Raw genomic sequence first — 17,519 nt, 5'->3', positions numbered from 1 at the left:
AAATGGGAGTCGGGGCCCCTGAAAACACGCATTCACGCACTTCGTCCCACAGCTGTGCACAGTGGAAAGGCCAAGCTGAGCTTTCAAAGACTCACCCAGTGTCCCCATTCTAAGGTGGATTCCAGAGTGACCTAATGTGTGCGGACAATGCGGTGCCTGCGGGACCCCGTGAGTGAGGACATTCGCAGCTTAGAGAACAAACCTTAAAGATCCTCTCGAGACCACCTCGCCCGCCAAAGGGGTACAGGGCTTCCTACGCCGCCGGGGCGGCAGCAGGCGCAGGAGGACACTCACCAGGTTCTTGAAGAGCGCCGTCAGCTCCTTGGTGAACACCGAGAACTTGAGGAACGCACTGCCCAGGTCTGGGTCGTCCCTGCACACGCAGTTGCCACCGAACTTCTCCAGCGCCTGGGTGTACTGCTCCTCGTTCTCCACGTGAGCTGCGCGGCAACGAGAGACTCGTCAGTGCACCGGCCCGCGCGCCCTGCCCCACCAGCTGCTTCTCGGCTGTGGACAAAACTGGACACGTGAGCAGAATACAACTCTGAGGCAGGTCGAGCAAGGTGAGCCAGGAGCAGAAGTGACTTTGCTGTCATGACGACAGTGTGCTGTGCTGGCCACAGGTCCCCAAGCCCGAGCATGACAAGCAGAAGGGGAGGAGGGAGCCCCCAAGCCTACAGCTCATCGGATGAGACTGCCAAGGCCACCCCAACGCCTTCCACATCTCTGAGGACTCTTCCTGCATCGTGGCAAAAGCCACCTGCCCAGTCACCCCTGTGAGAGAGGGCAGCTCGTGTCTAGTGTGAAACTCATGACTCTGGCCACAGCACCTCCTTCCAGCGCAGGCAGAGCCTGGTCCTTGAAGCTGGGGCCAGGGCAGCAAAGGCAGGTGGGTGCATTTTCTGTCCCAGGCCCCGCCTTCCCTGACTCCTGTGCATCCCACACTGGGATTGCCTGGTACGTGTACTCCCTGATATGGAGAGAGGACAGCGGCTGGGTTCCATTCATCCACGTGCCTGAACTGAGGGACAGCACACCTGCGGAGGTCGGGACACAAAGAGCAAACCCAGCCGACGGCATCTCACTGTCTGAGGCCTCAGAGCAGCGCCTTACAGAGTGGGCGCCTGGATGCAGGGTCTGCAGCCCAGTGGTTCCCGGCTCTTGCGGACTGTGGGCACCATCGCGGGTCCTCATCAGACTAGACTCCAGAATCCCGCCCCAGACCTCCGACTGGGGACGGGGTGGGGGCAGGGGACACAGGCAATGCTGGTGTCGTCATGTGGTTGGACAGAACACCCTCCCTTTTGGGTGAGACCCTCTAAATGAGTCCAGCCAGTCTGTGCTGAAACAACTTCCGTTTGCACGGACACCCAATGTCCGCTCTTCATCCTCTCAATTAGAAATGGAACATGACCACTTCACAGGCAGGACAGGGCAGGCAGACACGCCACATGAACTTGCACATGAACTCTACCAGCTTCCCCAGGGTAATGAAGCCACGGTCAGCCACAGCCAATGCCTGGGTGGGGCCTAACAACTGGGGCCAAGGAAGAGAATGTTTATTTGCGGGGTGGGGTGGTGGGGGGCACAGCCCTTGCCCGGAGCCGGATCCCTCCGACCTGTGAACGCTGTTACCACCCATCCAACTGGGGAGGCGCCCTGCCCTTGACCTCCAGTGGCATTTACATGTCTTAGGGGATTCCTGAGTGGATCTAACAAACACAATAGACAATTCATTTCACTGTTCAAGCCCTTTTCCTTTACTGTTTTTTTTTTTTTTTTGACATTCCAGAAAAAGACCCGCGTCCCTAAGACCAGGCTCGGCCAACAGGCAGAGACACACATGGGTGCCGCGTGGGCAGAGCAGAAGAGCCCAGCCCTCCGCCGTCCGGGGAACGTGGGCGGCTGTGCTGCGTCACTCCCTCCCACGGGGCCCTGTCTCGGCTGAAGGCCTGTGGGGAGACACTCACAAGGTCAAGGTGCCACACAGAGGAAGGGTGAGAGTCCAGCCACACTCAGCACACACCCAACCGCACTGATAAGAGTTCACGGCGGCCAGACGTCGCTTACACTGAACAGAACTGTTTCTCTGGAGCTTACACCAGCTTTCTATGACATGTCTTCTGTCCCATAACCCCAACAGGAAACGGGGCCCAAAGACAGCAAATGACTTGAGCCAGGAAGCGGAGCAGAACGGGGCTGTGCAGGCTCCAACCCGGGTCTGTCTGGCCCCACGGCCCCCTCCCCTCCTGCTCAGCTCCACCGGCGAGCGGCCGGCCTGGCCCGGAGCCCAGGGGCCCACTTGTGGGGTTTCCACGGCTCCACTTCGGAGGCGGGTCGGTCCCACCTTCTGTTTCGCAAGACTCTTCAAGAATCCAGAACCTGTGGTCAACCGTGGAGGCCAGCCCCTGTCCGACCACACGCTATTTTAACGATTTCAAGACGGGTGGTTGAGATGTGGGCAATTCCAGTGTGGTTTCAGAAGGAGCCACAGCCACCAGCCGACGTCCGGTGACGCCACTCTGGCAGGGGAGAGAAACAGACCCGCTGAGGCCACGAGGCCCTGGGACCCTCAGGGCCACTCCAGGGGAGAACTGGAGGGCAGGGAGGGAAGCCGCTTCTCGTGATTAGGTGGCCTTGAACCTTGTGTTCAATTTACCCGGGTAACTCTGAGGCGTGATCACCGCCACCCCTGTCGTCTTCTGAAAAACACAGGGAGCTCACAGTGCTGATGTGATTTCCCCAAGGTCTCGAGGTGCAGAAGAGGCGGAGCAGGGACTGAAGCCGCCCCCTGCTCACGGCGCGGGCCGCCTCCCAGCCCCCTGGCCACCTGGGGGAAGGAACCTGCCCTCCCTTCCCGGGCAGTCGGCCGCCCTGGCACAGAACAGCCAGTGGGGGCGAACTGCCCGCCGTCCCTCCTGGGCCTCCCTGCTGGTGCCACGTTTACAAACATTCTTTCCCTTGTAAATCTTCAAAATAATGGAATGGTGCCAGCAACGCCAACGGTGATCCATCAGTTTCTGCCTCATTATCACCATCCTCATCCTCGTTCACCATCTCCCGTGTCATGCTGATCCCATATACTTATATTTAAAGGGTTTTCATCTACTGTGGTCGTCATTTTCTGACACTCGGGCTGTCCCAGCCTGGCCCATCAGATAACCTCTTCGTGTGGATCTGGCTGAGGTTGAAACACAAATTTCTCTCCTCGCGAACACACCAGAACTTCCCCATAGAGCCCACAGCCCGGTGCCTCTCAGGCTGCCCTGGGGCACCATCCGGCGCGGAGCCTACTGCCGGCGCAGCCGACCCGCCGAAACACACGTCCGCTGGCTGACCGGCCGCTCCGGGTCACCCCGAGTGTGAGAGTTTCCTACCAGAGAACAGAAAGTAGTCGAGTGCCTTTATTTTTCTTTTGCCAAAAACAAATTTAAAATAGGAACCGAAAATAAATAGCTTGGGAATAAAGTTTCTGGAGAGAACCCAAACCAGGGCGATCGGCTTTTATTTACAGACTTGTGAAAGCTGTTCTTCTAAAAAGAGCTCGCTCTCCCACCTCCCCCTCGTTCAAACTTATCTTTGACTCTTATGAACGATCAGCCCCAAGGATCTCTGATGTGGGAGGGACCCGAGAAGCGGAAATCGGAGTCACAGAGACCAGAAGTAAGACCCTGTCTCTCCTCCACTCTACCCCCACAGCCTTCCCTGGAGCCGCACCTCACTGCACAAAAGTCAGGCTGTCCCCCAAGCCACTGGGGGGGGGGGGTGAGAGACCACCCTCCCCAGGAGAAGGGTCAGTGCACGTAGTTCAAGCAGAACCATTGGACCCAAAAAGAACAAGAGCGACCCCTCTGTTCCAACTCAACAGGCCGCAGCTTGGCAGGGAAGCCAGCCACCAACCCAGCGCTGCTCGGGGACGGGCAGGGGACCCACAGCCAGTGCCTCCACCTTCACTTCCGTCACCAGCATTTCACTCCTTAATCCCAGCCTCTACTATTGGAGGGGGACACAGGGAGGCAAAGATGCATGTGACCAGTGATGTCCGGGGCAAGGCACGCTGACCCGTGCCCTGCTGGCCTGCAGGCTGCCAGGTCGTGTGCCGGGTGCTAAGGACCCCGAGATGCCAAGGAGGGGACATCTGAGCTGGGGCTCCAAGGTCGAGCAGGAACTTCCAGAGAAGCAGCAGGACCAGGAAGGCACCCACCGCAGGGACACACAGAGGGTCCCGAGTGTTCAGGGCCGTGAGCGCGTTCCTGGCTGTAAAGTCCCTGCCTGCCTCCAGCTCCCCACTCTCAAAACCATCTCAGGGGGGCACAGGCTCACGTCCCACCCTGCGCAGGGCCACCCGTGCCCACTACCGGGTCCCCTCCAGGGGAAGAGCACCCGGTCCAGGCTCCGCACTCGGCGGACAAGGGAACCGGAGCTCGGAGACGGGGCTGATCGCCCAGGTCCGCGTGGCTGGTTTGCAGAGCGTGTCCTGACACCTGGCCCTCCGAGGGTCTTCCCGCCACGCCAGGAGCTGTGTCTCCACTCACCACGTCGTCCCCACCTCGGCTGTGGGCGACGCAAACACGGGCTAGTCCTGCGGCCCCGCCCGCACACGCAGCACCAACACCAGGTGCCACAGCCACAGAGAAAGGGGGGCAGGAGAGTGGGCAGGCAGCCCATGACCGCCCAGCCTCAGTCTCGGGGGCCACCCTGACTAGGACCCCGCAGCCCCCTGCTCCTGGCCAGACACTTGGCTTCGTCCCCTGCCATTTCCTGCATTTTCTCCACCGTGCAGTGCACCTTTCTGCTTTCCACACTTTATTCAGAACTCATTTCCGTTCAGTCTCCCCTGGGGCACCCCCTCTGACCGTACAGAAACCCCCGGGGGATGTCACCCCAGCCTGGCATCTAGGCAGGTTACATGCCCAGCACGGACAGCTAGCAATGGAATCAACAAGGTCAAGGTGGGCTATCGGGATGTGAAAGCTTTTGAATGCCGTCACCCCACATCCTTTGATCCTGCCCTGTATTAATGACAAGCGACAGCTGGAAGCCTGTGTAGATAACCACTCCGACACCTCTGTACGAGATGTGTACTGTGTGCAGGAAGCCCACTCGGAAGGAAAGGAGGAGGGGGCGGTAAAGAACCGAGACGGATCCGCCCACGTCTGTTCATGCTGGTCCCTGTCCCTTTAGACTAAGGGCTCGGGGAACAGGAGGCGCATCTTTCATTTATCCAGCCAGTATTTCCTGAATGCCTACCGTCCATCGAGAACTTTCCAGGGTACTGAAGGGTAAAGTCCAATCAGGTGGAAACCGGTTCTACGGCAGAGCCCCTGCCTTTGAGGGACAAGCCACCAGTAAGAGAGGACGCTGTACCCTCCTCCCAATTGATGTGGGGCAAAGATAGAACCTAGACAGAGAACGACCCCCCCGGGGATCCCAGGTGCCTGGTCCAGCCAGAGCAGGGGGACAGGCAGCAGGTGATAAGGGGAGAGAGACGGGAGGGGCCGGAGGAGAGATTGCATCCCAGGTTGTGGGGTGACGGGGGAGACTGCATGTGAGAAAGCTAAGTTTGGAGGGGACCACGATGACTCGAGCTTGGTGCCTGCCGCCAACACAACCGAGTGAGATGGAGATAAATGCACAGCGCCAGAACGCAGAGGGAGGCAGCCGTGCAGGGTGGGGAGTGAGTGTTTTGCGGCTGGTGACTGGACTGGAGCTCCCAGGACTCCCCTCCTCCAGAATCCAGCAGAGGATGAGCTCAGAATGGGCCAGAGCTGCGCGCCTCACCCCACACCTCCCGCCGAGGGCTGGGGACGCCACCTGGATACAGGGCCCACCTGGCTACAGGGCGGGCTGGGCTCTCCCTGGGCTCGGACCCCCACATGTCTGCACACGCAGCAGGGAGGGAAGCAACACTGTTGAAGGTGGACTCCCAGCTGTTAGAAATGTTACATGCAGTTACTGAGATGCCGTGCGACTGGCTACGTTATGGCCTGTGCCTCAGGTCACTGGAAGATGCTTTTAGTCTTTCTCCTTTGCTTCTGCCTCCTCCTACCCGAGGGTGACAATCCCTGCCTTACAGATGCTCAGCAGACACCCCCCACCCCACCCCCACAGACTGCACAGCAAACAGGAGAGAGGGTGACTCCTGGGGTGTGATGAGGGTCTTCATCTTCAGGGACAGGGGCCCCTGCAAAATCAGGGGCCTCCAAAGCCTCACATGGTGACAGCTACCATTCAGGTGGGGAGATTTCTCTCTCTCTCTCACACGCACACACACGTATGTTCCCTCTTTAGGACAACTCTGTGGGGTTTGACAGATGAGAAATCAGGTTCAGAGATACCTACTGAATGATGGCATCCGTGTTTCACAGTGAGGAGGGGACAGAGCCAACCCTGGGACAGTGTCCTTGTCAGAAAACACTTGTGGTTCTTCAATACTGAGGTTGCCACAGACACCGACGTTCTGGATGATCTCTTCAGGAAAAAGCATCTTCACGTAATCTGTCCCACAGTTTCTGGGACGCCCAGCCCCACCGCCCCGGGTGGGGCGCCCAGCCTCGAGGAGCCCCAATTCCCCACCAAACAGCACGATGATTCTGAACAGGACAGGCATTCCTATGCGGGGCCGGGAGTCCTGAATGCCAGTGTTCCTTTAGTCCGGCGATCCCCGCCCTGCCCCGCCGCCCCAACTACTGAACTGGGCACGTTACCCACCTGAACTCCAACTCAGAGAGCCAGGCTCTCAGAACCCGGCCTTGAGCTCTGAGAGTCCACACCTCCCGTCCTGCAACTTCCTTAGCGACGGGGTCCCCAGGAACCCCTGCAGCGAGCAGCGCACCAGCTAACACAGCTGAGCTCTCGTGAGAGAACCCTCCAGAGGGGAGAAGACTGCTCACTTCCTCATCCCAGAGGGGGCCGCCTTCAGAAGGGCGTTCTCCCCCTCCCTGCTCCCCGGGCTATGAGCGGCCCTGTACTTCCAGTGTCTGACTACAGGGAAGTCCCAGGTTCTTCTTCAAATGCGGCTCTCGCAGGTCAGCCACCTTCTGTTTCAGGAACACTCCGTGCCTACCTCAGGCCACCTGTGCCCCGCCCTGGGCACACCAGGTCCTGTCACGGCTGCTTCCGAACTTGGGATCAACCCAAAGCGCCCCAAGGTCTCTCGTCAGACTCACCAGCACTCGGACAGATGACACCCAGGGTGTCCCCAACAGCAGCCTGTCCCCATGCGCACCCTGCCTGTGTGTTGCAGCCATGTGGACTCTGGGAAGCAACCCGGCTTCAGTCTCAGCTACTCTGCTTTCCCTGGACAATGACAACTGTGCCCCCGGGACCTCACCCGTAAACAGAGTGACTGAGAGCACCTGCCTCAGAGTTGGTGGCAGAATTCGATTTACGTCAGGTACTTAATCACGTACAACACTGGGCCTCTAATAAACACTTTGTGAGAGTCAGATATGTGTTGCTTCCATTCTCAAGTTTGACAACATGGACAGAGACGTACTTTCTTTTCTTCACCGCGTGTGGGGTCTCCAGGTCTTCGTATCACAGGCGTGGTACACGCATGCTCTGTGCCCTGCATTTTACCGTCTGAAGATCGATTTCACCCCGAGCATTCTCCCTCGCACTGGGACACCCGTGGACGGCTCCTCCCAGCAGCTCCGTCCTGGTTTCGTCACTCGAGGCGGCTGCTGTTCCCCAGCACAGGCCACTATGCGATGAGCCTCTCTGAGCGCCATCCTACTCCAAGGATTTTCATTTCCTTGATGTGCACCAAAACACCACTTTCCAAAAATTCTGGGCACCGGTTTCCAACGCTGCAACAAGGCAGCAGGAGGCCGAACACTGAGGATTGTTATGATTTACTTAGTTTCTTGTGTAACAGGTGGAAAACTAAGCCACAGGTATCTTCTTAATGTGCCGCGAAGCGCCTCTTCCTACACCACCCCGTGTCTTCCTTTGGAGCTGCGACCCTGATTACTGGGCCCTCGAGCAACGCAGAGGTTGGTGGCGCTCTCTCCCACGGGGTCAAAAATCTATGCGTTAGCTGTTCGGGCGCAACTCCCTAAAAACTGAACTAAGTCCCTTGGTCCCAGTGGGGGACTGGCTCCAGGACCTCCAGTGGCTGCTCAAGTCCCCCTGAGTGAAACGGCGTAGGACACTGGATACGGTGGTCCTCCGCACCCACAGGGGCCCACCTGCAGGTCACAAACGCTGTTTTCGGCCCGAGGTTTGTGGAATCTGGGGATGCGAAAGCTGGGGATACACAGCTGACTGTGCGTTTATTGAAGAGAGTCTGCATGTGAGTGAGCTGGTCAGTTCAAACCCGTATTGTTCAAGGGCCAGCTTACATAACATCCACAACGGGAAATTCTCTGTATGAATTTTAAGGTCTGCAGTAAATAGTCATCTTCTAATTAACATTGCACAAAACTGGGGAAATGTACCCGGCTGAGCCTCATTTTCTTTTGTGGGTGGAAGATTTTTTTTGGTAGGTGGTCAGGGTTTGCGGGGGAAATTAGCATTTCTTTCTTCCTTTGTTTTGCTTCAAGCAGGTGACCACTTCTCCAGGGCACGTGGGGGAGAGTGAAGGAGGGACACCCCTGTCGTCTCCCCCGGCAGGGCAGGGGGGCCGCAGCCAGGTCGCTCAGGCAGAGTCACCATGGAGAAGTGGCAGTGAAAGCCTCTGGTCGCTTCCTTTCTGACAAAGACAGTTGCTAGCCCACCGCTCTGTGGGACAGACAGACAGACGGGCTGCAGGCGGGGGCTTCGGCACCCCGGCGGCCTCCTTGGGTGGTGGGGTCAGACTCACCGAAGTCTCAGAATAAATAGAAACTAGACTTTTAAAAAGCTGGTCAGAGGGCAGTCTGTTGTGAGTGGGAAGAAGTACTGTGGAAACAGCTTCTCAGCAAATCACCATGGTCATCAGTTTGGCAAAACTGCACACAAGTCACTCCAAAAAATACCTCTGGCTGGGCCGTCACCTTTTCGGAAAGTGACAGGCAACGTGACACACTGGCTGTTGTGTCAGAAAACCACTGCTTTGAATGCACGGGGGACACACTGGCGCCTTGTGTGATCTGTGTGCTGGTGTGTAAGTACGTGTACGAGTCTGTGAGTATGTGCGTGTACAAGAGGGTGTGTGTGTTCTGTGTGCTGGTGTGTAAGTACGTGTACAAGTCTGTGAGTATGTGCGTGTGCAAGAGGGTGCGTGTGTACGTGTGTGTCTATGGCAGTATTATTTTTTAATATCACAAATAGGCCTTTTTATTTGTCACCATTACATGTCTGGATTTTAAGCAGATTCCTGGACCGAGGGGGGGCTCACCTCCATCAGCTCGTTCACCTGTGGCACCTGTCTCAGCCCCAGTCGCTTTTCCAGAACCGTGACCTTCACCGTGAAGTTCCGTGAGTCTTCCCGCTCAAACCTGGGCTTCCTCAGCACTTCGACTTCCCCAACAAAGATGTCAGGGAGCGATACACGGGCGGGCAGGCCTTCCCCAGTGCTGGCTGGGATCAACTCCCTGACCACTTCTTTCAAGCCGTCTGTCTGCGCCTCTCGGGTCACGATTTCCATCACCTTCTTCCAGATTCAGCGGGCCTGTGGAGCGATGCTGAGCAAGAGGTCCTCTGAATCTGATCGTTGCGTGTTTTGGTAAAACCAACACAGGAGAGACGAACCTAATGCCCATTGGTGGTCTTGACATCAACACGCACTTCCGTCGTGGTCTGCCGTGGGTGGACCATGGAGCAAATTTTGTCATGGGTCAGGCCCATGCCGTGCAGACTAGCCGGCAGTTCTGGCCCTGACGGTCCCCAGTCATGAGCCTGAGTTTTCCAAATGCAGCTTCACTGTTCTGCAGATCAGCGAGGCTCACCACAAACACAAGGCCCTTCAGACCGTCCGACGGGCCCTCGGTTCCCTGAGTTCTCGTGACTAGTGTTTCCCACGATTTCTTACACTGAACACAGCTGGTGCTTTCACATCACACCGGTCTTTCTTAGAAAGATCTTTTTCCTTTGCTCCCCTTCTGCCGCCCTCTGCCAGGCGCTTGTCCTTGCGGCCGCCGTGGTGCTGCTCAGAGAGCCAGAAGGCCAGCGGGTCAGCATCACCGAGCACTTGGCTGATTAGCAAACGCTCGGACCCCACCCTGCCCCTGCCGGCCCTGAGGCTGAGGGTGGGGCCCGCAGTCTGTGACTTAGTGAGACCCGGGACACGCCGGGCTCTCGGATCCGCTCCCTGAAGGCAGGGCTGGCACACCTTTCCCCACGAAGCCAGAGAGTGGATGGTAAAAGCTCTGCGGGCCAAGAGGCAATAGTGGGCTACGCCGTAGGTACCAAGTAAGGACATAAACACTGTGCTCAGCCCACAGGCTGTAAAAACACAGCCGGCTACTCTACGGCCCTTCCACAGAAACCTACAAAAATCCCCGCCCAGCAGATGGCAGGGTCTGCCACTCACACAAGGCTTCCATCCGAGGTGGGAAGTTCATCCCTCCACATGGGGAGGGAGGACGGCGAGGAACTCACAGCAGGTGCCCAACAGCACACCCTGGGGACCAGACACCACGGGGTTCAGTCTTGAAATGCACCGCCCCCGACAGATGGGCATCTCCAGCCGCTCAGCCCCCTGTTGGCTGGGCCTCGCTTGCGTGACGTCCAGTTCCCAAGACGTTCCATCTACCTGTAGACTCCTCGGCTAAACAGATGCAAAAGAAGGTGGCTACGCACAGCAGTGCCAGAGTGGAGTTCCAAAAATGCCACGAGTGACGTCAGGACTGCTGCAGCAAAGCGGACAGGGTGTCCTCGGGTGGCTTCTTTTTTGAAGTGGACAATACTTGTTCAGGGTAAAGACTGCAGGGTCGGTACTCTGGCCTTAAAAAGGTTCAGACTTGTGGCCTCATAACAAGTCAAGTTTGGCACGATAGAAGAAGCAGGGAAGAGACGAGAACAGGAGACCCCCGCAAGGTCTGGCTGACGGCCACCCGCAGGAGTGGCAGCTCAGGCAGGACGCAGTCCAGGTGACCCCGAGAGCCATTTCGAGTGGACGGAAGAGCATGTGCAGGGGAAGAGGGCACTGAATGTGGCACTCGGGGGTGAACTGTTAGTGCCCAGAAGGGCCAGAGGGTTGGGGGGCCCTCCGGACAGGGGGGCCTGGGTCCAGGCGATGCCCAGAGCGGAGACGCATCTGGGATCCTCCCACCATGTCTGCCGAGCTGGGTTGGGGTGGGCTTGGGTGGGCTGACGAAGGGAGGCTGTGGCATCTCACAGGCAAATAAACCGGGGAAGGCTGGGGCCCAGCCCCCTCACATCCACCCCAGCATTAAAGCTTTAATCTCTTCGCAGGAAGAGAAACCCACTCACCTGTGCTCTACCTGACCTCCCTAAAATTCTAGACGAGGTTCTTACCCCCCCTCAGAAGTACGGCTCAGAAAGGAAGATCAGAGTCACGGGGAGCTCGGTTGGCCAAGTGCCGCACCGGGTCCCGTCTAAGGCCGGCCTGCGTGCGCAGAGGCCGGCGCGGGGCTCGTCTCCAGAGACACGGCTCCTTCCGCAGATGAGCGCCGGCCCCCGGCCCAGGTCTGCACAAGCAGCTCCTTCCTCCGTTTTTATGTCTAAGCTCAGCCTTCCAGATGACTTTACCATCACTTCTGAACCTGATCAGAATGTAAAACATCGCTTTTACACCAGCTTTAAACTATAAACTCAAAAGCCCAAGGGAACAAAATAAACATATCTCTTAGGTTACTTTTGGGAGTGTCCATCCCTTACCGACTTCTGGAAGTCCTGAAGACGGCACGCAGGGAGAACGTGGGGGGCTTCACTGAAGAAGGGCCACCCAACACCCCCCACCCCAGGCCAGCAGGAAGCCAACCAGGGAATGTCTTAACACCTTTAACCTCTGGGCTCAGGTTAAACTGAGAACGGTTTGCGGCAAAGGTGAGCACCGTGCACAGGAAGTGCCTGACACAGACGAACGCCACCTCCATCACTCCCCTGCACCGTCACCTCCCCGGGAAACAGCCCAAGGCAGGCCATTTCCGTTCTGGGTATTCGAACGCCTGTTCCAGCACTCGCGGTGCTGTGTGAAGTGGAGAGCGTGTTATCCGTTCCTCTGTGGTTCTTTTTAATAAAATAGCAATGATTTCCCAACCCCGGCTCAGTTCCGGCCAGGGGTTGGTCACTGGAAACCAGCTCGATCCCCTCCTTCCGTAGAACCAGTGGTTGTCAGGCAATCAGTCAATCCGTTGATAAATCCATCAGTATTTACGTACGGGCAAGCCAGGCATGGTGATGGCTTTTGTCCTCGTTTTGTCGTTGTTGTTGTTTTTTAATTGTACAGGACTTGGCAGAACATGGAGATGAGGGCTTCTCCACCCTGGGACTGTGGACATGTGGAGTGGGTGGCTCTTTGCTGGGGGTGGTCCTGCCCGTCAGGGGACGTGCAGCAGCACCCCGACCTCTGAGCATTAGATGCCGACTCCCCACACACGTGCACACACATAGACACACAGCTGTTGAGGACCGGATGTGGGGGGAGGGGTGGCAGCAGCCAAGAGCCTCCTGGCAGAGGGTCTGGATCAGCGATCTAACCTATGGGCACGACACTACCGCCCACCACCACCACCAGCCCCGGGCCCCAGGGCTGCCCCACTCGGCTGGGAACTGGTTCGGTTGAGAACAACATGAGTCCCCTCTCTTATTTGCTTTCCTGAACTTATTTTCCATTCATTTGGCATTTAGCACAAACAACCTAATACCTGTCTAATCATTTTCATGTCAATACAATTACTACATAAAAAATGTGCAAAATAAAGGGAAGAAAGATATCTAAAAAGTCAAAACCCTAAAAGTTCTTTTTAAGCATTTTTCCCTAAATAGACATCTATCTATCTATCTGGGAAATATCTATATATATAGACATACAGATGTAGGTATATACAGATATATATATATATACACACATACACACAGATATATATATAGGGGAGAGCAAATATACATATGTAAAAGCACCTGCTTTTCCCCACCTCTTGCTAAATTTTACACTTTCTTTTTCTCCCTGCTGTCAAGATAGTAATACATGTCTTGAGACATGTGTGCATACCTACTCACACACACCCACATGAGCACCCGCACACCCATGTACACACACACTGTTCGGCTTAGGTTTGGGTGGACCAAATTTGAGATGGTAAATCTTCCTTCGGTTCAGGGAATTCCTGGATGACAGTTTCTCCGAGCCCCCCCCGCCCCCCAAGTCCCTTTCCCTCCCTGGAGCCCGTTAGGCAGATGCCGCCACGGCTCCTCCTGGGTCCGTTCTCCACGTGCCGCCATTTTTACTTCCCACCGTATTCGTCCCTGTGACTCCTTGAGTCGTGTTTGAGGAACTGGGGGCCTCCCTGCTCCTTCTTCCTAGGTGGCAATTTAGCAAATTTTAGGTTTTACTTCAACAATCAGTTTATTCCCCGAGCCTTTTACTGGCTCTTTTTCACTAGCATCCTCTCCCATCTCTGTAATTTAGTGACGACCCTCCTTGCCCCTGGAAGGACGTGAGCCGCCTGTTCTGTTCTATTGCCGCATCACTGATTTGGGGGCCCCCAGTGCAAGCTCCTCCGTTTCCGGATCTGGGGGCGTTTCAGAGGTCAGGCTGCTCTCACTGTGGCCTGTGACGGAGCGGAAGGTCTTCACTGGGACGAGCCCATCATTTCTCCTCCTCGGTCACTGCTCCCCAGGTCCGAGCTGAGAAAAACCTCCGCCTGCCCCGGCTGCACAGATGCGCCCCCATCTGTTCTTTAGGAAGTTTTATGGGCTTGGCTTTCACACGCTGGCCTGCAGCCTATCGGCACGCCCGGAGAGAGCGGTGGGGTCCTTCGCTCATTAACGGGAGTCGACATCCCCAGAAGCCCCTCGGGAGGGAGGCGCGTACTCACCCAGCCCAGAGATGTTGATCGCCTTCACGGATTTCTTCATTTTGTACAGAACCATCCGGTCCACGTCCAACGCCTAAGATAAAGAGAAGACACTAAGTGAGACAGGGTTTGGGCTTGGGTCACAGGTACCGGAGAGCAGCCAGGTGAGAATCCCTCGGGAGGCTCGGGCGGTCACCAAGCGTGGGCACCCCCGAGTGCCCCACCCACCCGAAGCCCCTGAGCCGCCTCTGTGCGCACCGCCTGTGGGACCTTGGGCTTCTGCAGAGAAACCGGTGAACTCGGACCAGCTCCTCCGCTGCCGAGTCTCAGCGCCCCTGTGAACCAGCAGGGCGTGGGGGCGTGCGCTTTGCCCCCCAACACAGGGGAAGATGGTGGGCAGGAGGAGCGGCCGGCGCGTGGTGAGGCAGAGTGCCACGCCACACCCCCACCCAAACGCAGCCACCGTCTAGCACCAGACAACCCCCGCCAGAGGCCGCACGGGCCGGGGCAAGGCACAGCACTCCGGACTTGAGAAAACCCAAATACATCTATTTGTTTATTGGTTTGGAAGGCACATTCCCAGTCCTTGCCAAACCTCAGAGTTCCCTTCCAGAAAGCCGGAGCTACAATACCTCCTTTGCAAGGCTGAGTGATTCAAGAGACACGCTCAGGTATTGTATTTGACATTCAGCAAATATTTACAGACCAACCGCGACACAGCAGCGGTATACGGCACTTCGAATGCCTGGCACAGCAGCCCTGTGACACTACGCGGTGACTTACAGACCGAGGGCTGGACCGCAGCCCTGCAGGCGCACACAGGACCGGGCGGTTTCCTTCCACCCCAGTGAAACCCCACGAGGGACACCAGAGGCGTCACTTGTAGTTGGGGCAGGACGGAGACGGCATTCGTACACTGGGACAGTGACTCTGACCACGGGATCGCTGCACAGACAGGAGGGCAGCCCGGCCCGCAGCTGGGCCGCGGGGGCTCGTGAGAACGGAACCTGTCACTCACTCCTCATAAGTTCTGATCCTCGCCGGGTACGGCGGCTCTCGGGCAGCAGAGGCCACCCTCTCGGAGGACTCCGCCTGCACTCCCAGCCGTCCTGGACTGCCCCCCGAAACCACACACAACAACAGCACCCCGAGTCCGCATTCTGAAGCCACAAGACCAGTGTGTTGGATGCTGAGACCAGATGTGATCACTGCTGACAAGTTTCAGTCAAAAACCATAGTCTCTCATTTGACAAAGAGCAGCTGTAATTTTTTTTTAAGCTCTATTTCCTGACATATTGCAGAGAAGGGTAGGTAAGGACTGATAAAAGAGTCAAAATTGGTTGTGGAGAATTAATTTTCATTTCCCTAGGAGGTCATCTTTAATCCATTCCTGACCTTTCCTTGAGACATAATGAAGGGGTGTGGAAACAGCACATAACCCACGAGAGTCACTACTGACTCCTCTTTGTCACAAAGTCTCACCAACGCTTTTTACTCCCCAACCCACCACCCGGCAAACAACCCCCTGCCACACTCGCCCCGACCTCCAGGACTCTGCCGGTGCCGGCAAGGGGACAGGACTCGCTCGGGGCGAGCCAGGAACACCAGGTCCTGAGCGCCATGGGCCGAGTGCCGGCGAGGGCAGTTCTCAAAGACCCAGGCTCAACGCACTCATCAAAGCTCCGGAAGGTCCCTGCCCCCCAGCGAAGGGCCACCTTTGAAAAGCACGTTCCATCCGTCAACACCTGATGTAGCACGTGGAGAAAGCTGCTCTTGCCCGTCTGTCTTCCCGATCACTAGGACGGCGTTTGACCCGCATCCAAACAGCACCTGCCCCTCCTCCCCAAGCTTCCCCTCCCAGCAGGGGCCTGGTCAGGCTGCATGGGAACGTGACACTCTCAGGGAGCCCCCTCCATGTGCCGGGAGGTGTGCAGGGAGAGACCACCACACACGAAGGACGGAGACACGCGACAGAAAGTCTCGGGGCCGCTCCCAGCCTGGGTCCCCAGTAAGGCTTCCTGACGTCCTCAGAATAATGTCTCGATTCTGCAGCTCAGCTGTAAACCCCTTACCGTCCGGCCTGGTCCCTCCTCCAGCCCCATTTCTCAACACCTTCTCCACTTCCACCTGTACCCTCAGCCAGGGCTGCAGCGAGCTACAGGAACCCCCTCAGCCTGCTGCCTCCTCTTACCCCCGAGTGCGGCACCTGCCTCTCTGCCCCCTGCGAACACTCTCCCCGCCGCTCTGGACCCGCCAGCCTCGAGTCCGACTCTGCGGGCTGGGTTGGGGCATCGTCTCCCGGAAGCCTTCTCACGTGGGTGAGGCGCTCATTCCAGCTTTTCCTGTGGGTTCCTGTGCTTACTCAGTAGTTCACCTGGTAACATTTACTGAGCACCTACTACGTGCCAAGTACTAAAGTAGGCGCTGGAGACACATGGCGATCACGACAGGGCGACACCCTGCCTGATGCGGCTCGCAATCTAGCAGGGTGACCCCCAGGGAAACAAGGCCGGGCCGGGACCACCCTGCTCACCCACCTGGTTTCCTACTTGTTCGCTCTGGTTCGAGACCACGTGGCACCTACCAGCCACGTGTCTGCTGAGCCTTGAGATGTGGCTGGTGTCCCACGTTAAAACCGTGATATTTTGGACGTAATAGGTTAAATAAGACACCAGTGAAGCTGACTTCGTGGTTTCTTTTTACCTTTCCTCGTGCTCTCCTGTGAAAGGCACTTGCTCATCTCTTGTCCCCAGCAGACAGCCTGGCACAGAGCGGGACGGAGAAAGCAGCTCAGTAAACGACCACGAGACTGGAAAGACAGGCGGGGGCTTGCACCGGGGCAGCAGTGCCCCGCTGAGCCCGAGGACCTCGAGCGGCTGCCCACAGCTTCCCGGCGGGGGCGGGGAGAGCGGCACTTGACAGCCACTCAGGCCGCAGCGAGAATGCTCAGCGGGTCTGGGCAGACAGGAAGGATGAGGTCGGTCCAGGGACAGGCCACACAAACGGGGGTGGGGGGACCACAGCTGGGGGACCACCTGGGGCTCCGTGCGGGGCAGCAGACATTCTGGAACGTCAGTGAGGGGCCTGGGGGACGCCTCCTGCCTCTCCCAACTGGGTCTTCGCTCTCGGGTCTCTGGCAGCCTCACAGACCACAGGGCCATCTCTGTTCTCAGGGGTTTGGCTGAGGGCAGTGGGACCTGAAGGCGGTCACGTAAGTGCCGGAGGGCAGTCACCGTGGAACGTGCTTTTCAACACCTGAACTCGGACCGAGTCCCTCCTGCGGTGTCACACGGGGGCACAGCCTCCCCCCTCAGCATTCACAACACCAAGTCTTGCAAAAATAGGCCAGTGGACGGACCAGACACAGAATCTCCCCCCTTGTCATTCAGGGGGAGGTGCAGGTCCCTGAGCTCAGGAATGGGGGGGGCGGGGATCGTGAGGGCTGCTGTTCTACCGTCTATGCAGGGCTTGGAAACAGAGGTGCCATTTTTCATTAAAATCACAACTACCTCCCCACTCAAAAACAACCCTACCTTACGGAGCACATTTCTAGATAACTAACGTTAAACGTGGCTGGAAGTCAGAACGATCACCTCTGAGTGCTAGACAAAG

The 17,519-nt window shown here is 57.3% G+C and overlaps 1 protein-coding gene and 1 pseudogene across 2 annotated transcripts in view; both read right to left on the bottom strand.

Moving 5' to 3' along the window:
- ASAP2 (ArfGAP with SH3 domain, ankyrin repeat and PH domain 2) overlaps positions 1-17,519 on the bottom strand; it is a 127,338-nt gene that overhangs the window by 69,040 nt on the left and 40,779 nt on the right. For both annotated transcript variants that reach the window (XM_037151709.2, XM_037151710.2), the window contains exons 2-3: positions 13,929-14,001; positions 295-440 (exon numbers count right to left, since the gene is read on the bottom strand). In XM_037151709.2, the coding sequence (XP_037007604.2) occupies positions 295-440; positions 13,929-14,001 (219 nt within the window). The remainder of the gene's footprint in view (positions 1-294; positions 441-13,928; positions 14,002-17,519) is intronic.
- Positions 9,212-11,938, bottom strand: LOC128627711 (40S ribosomal protein S3a-like; annotated as a pseudogene).

The sequence above is a fragment of the Artibeus jamaicensis genome, unplaced genomic scaffold (genome assembly GCF_021234435.1).
Source record: "Artibeus jamaicensis isolate MK-2021 breed Jamaican fruit bat unplaced genomic scaffold, CSHL_Jam_final contig_465, whole genome shotgun sequence".
Classification (NCBI taxonomy): domain Eukaryota; kingdom Metazoa; phylum Chordata; class Mammalia; order Chiroptera; family Phyllostomidae; genus Artibeus; species Artibeus jamaicensis.
Note: the sequence above shows the minus strand (reverse complement) of the source record. Positions and strands in the feature narration are given on the sequence as shown.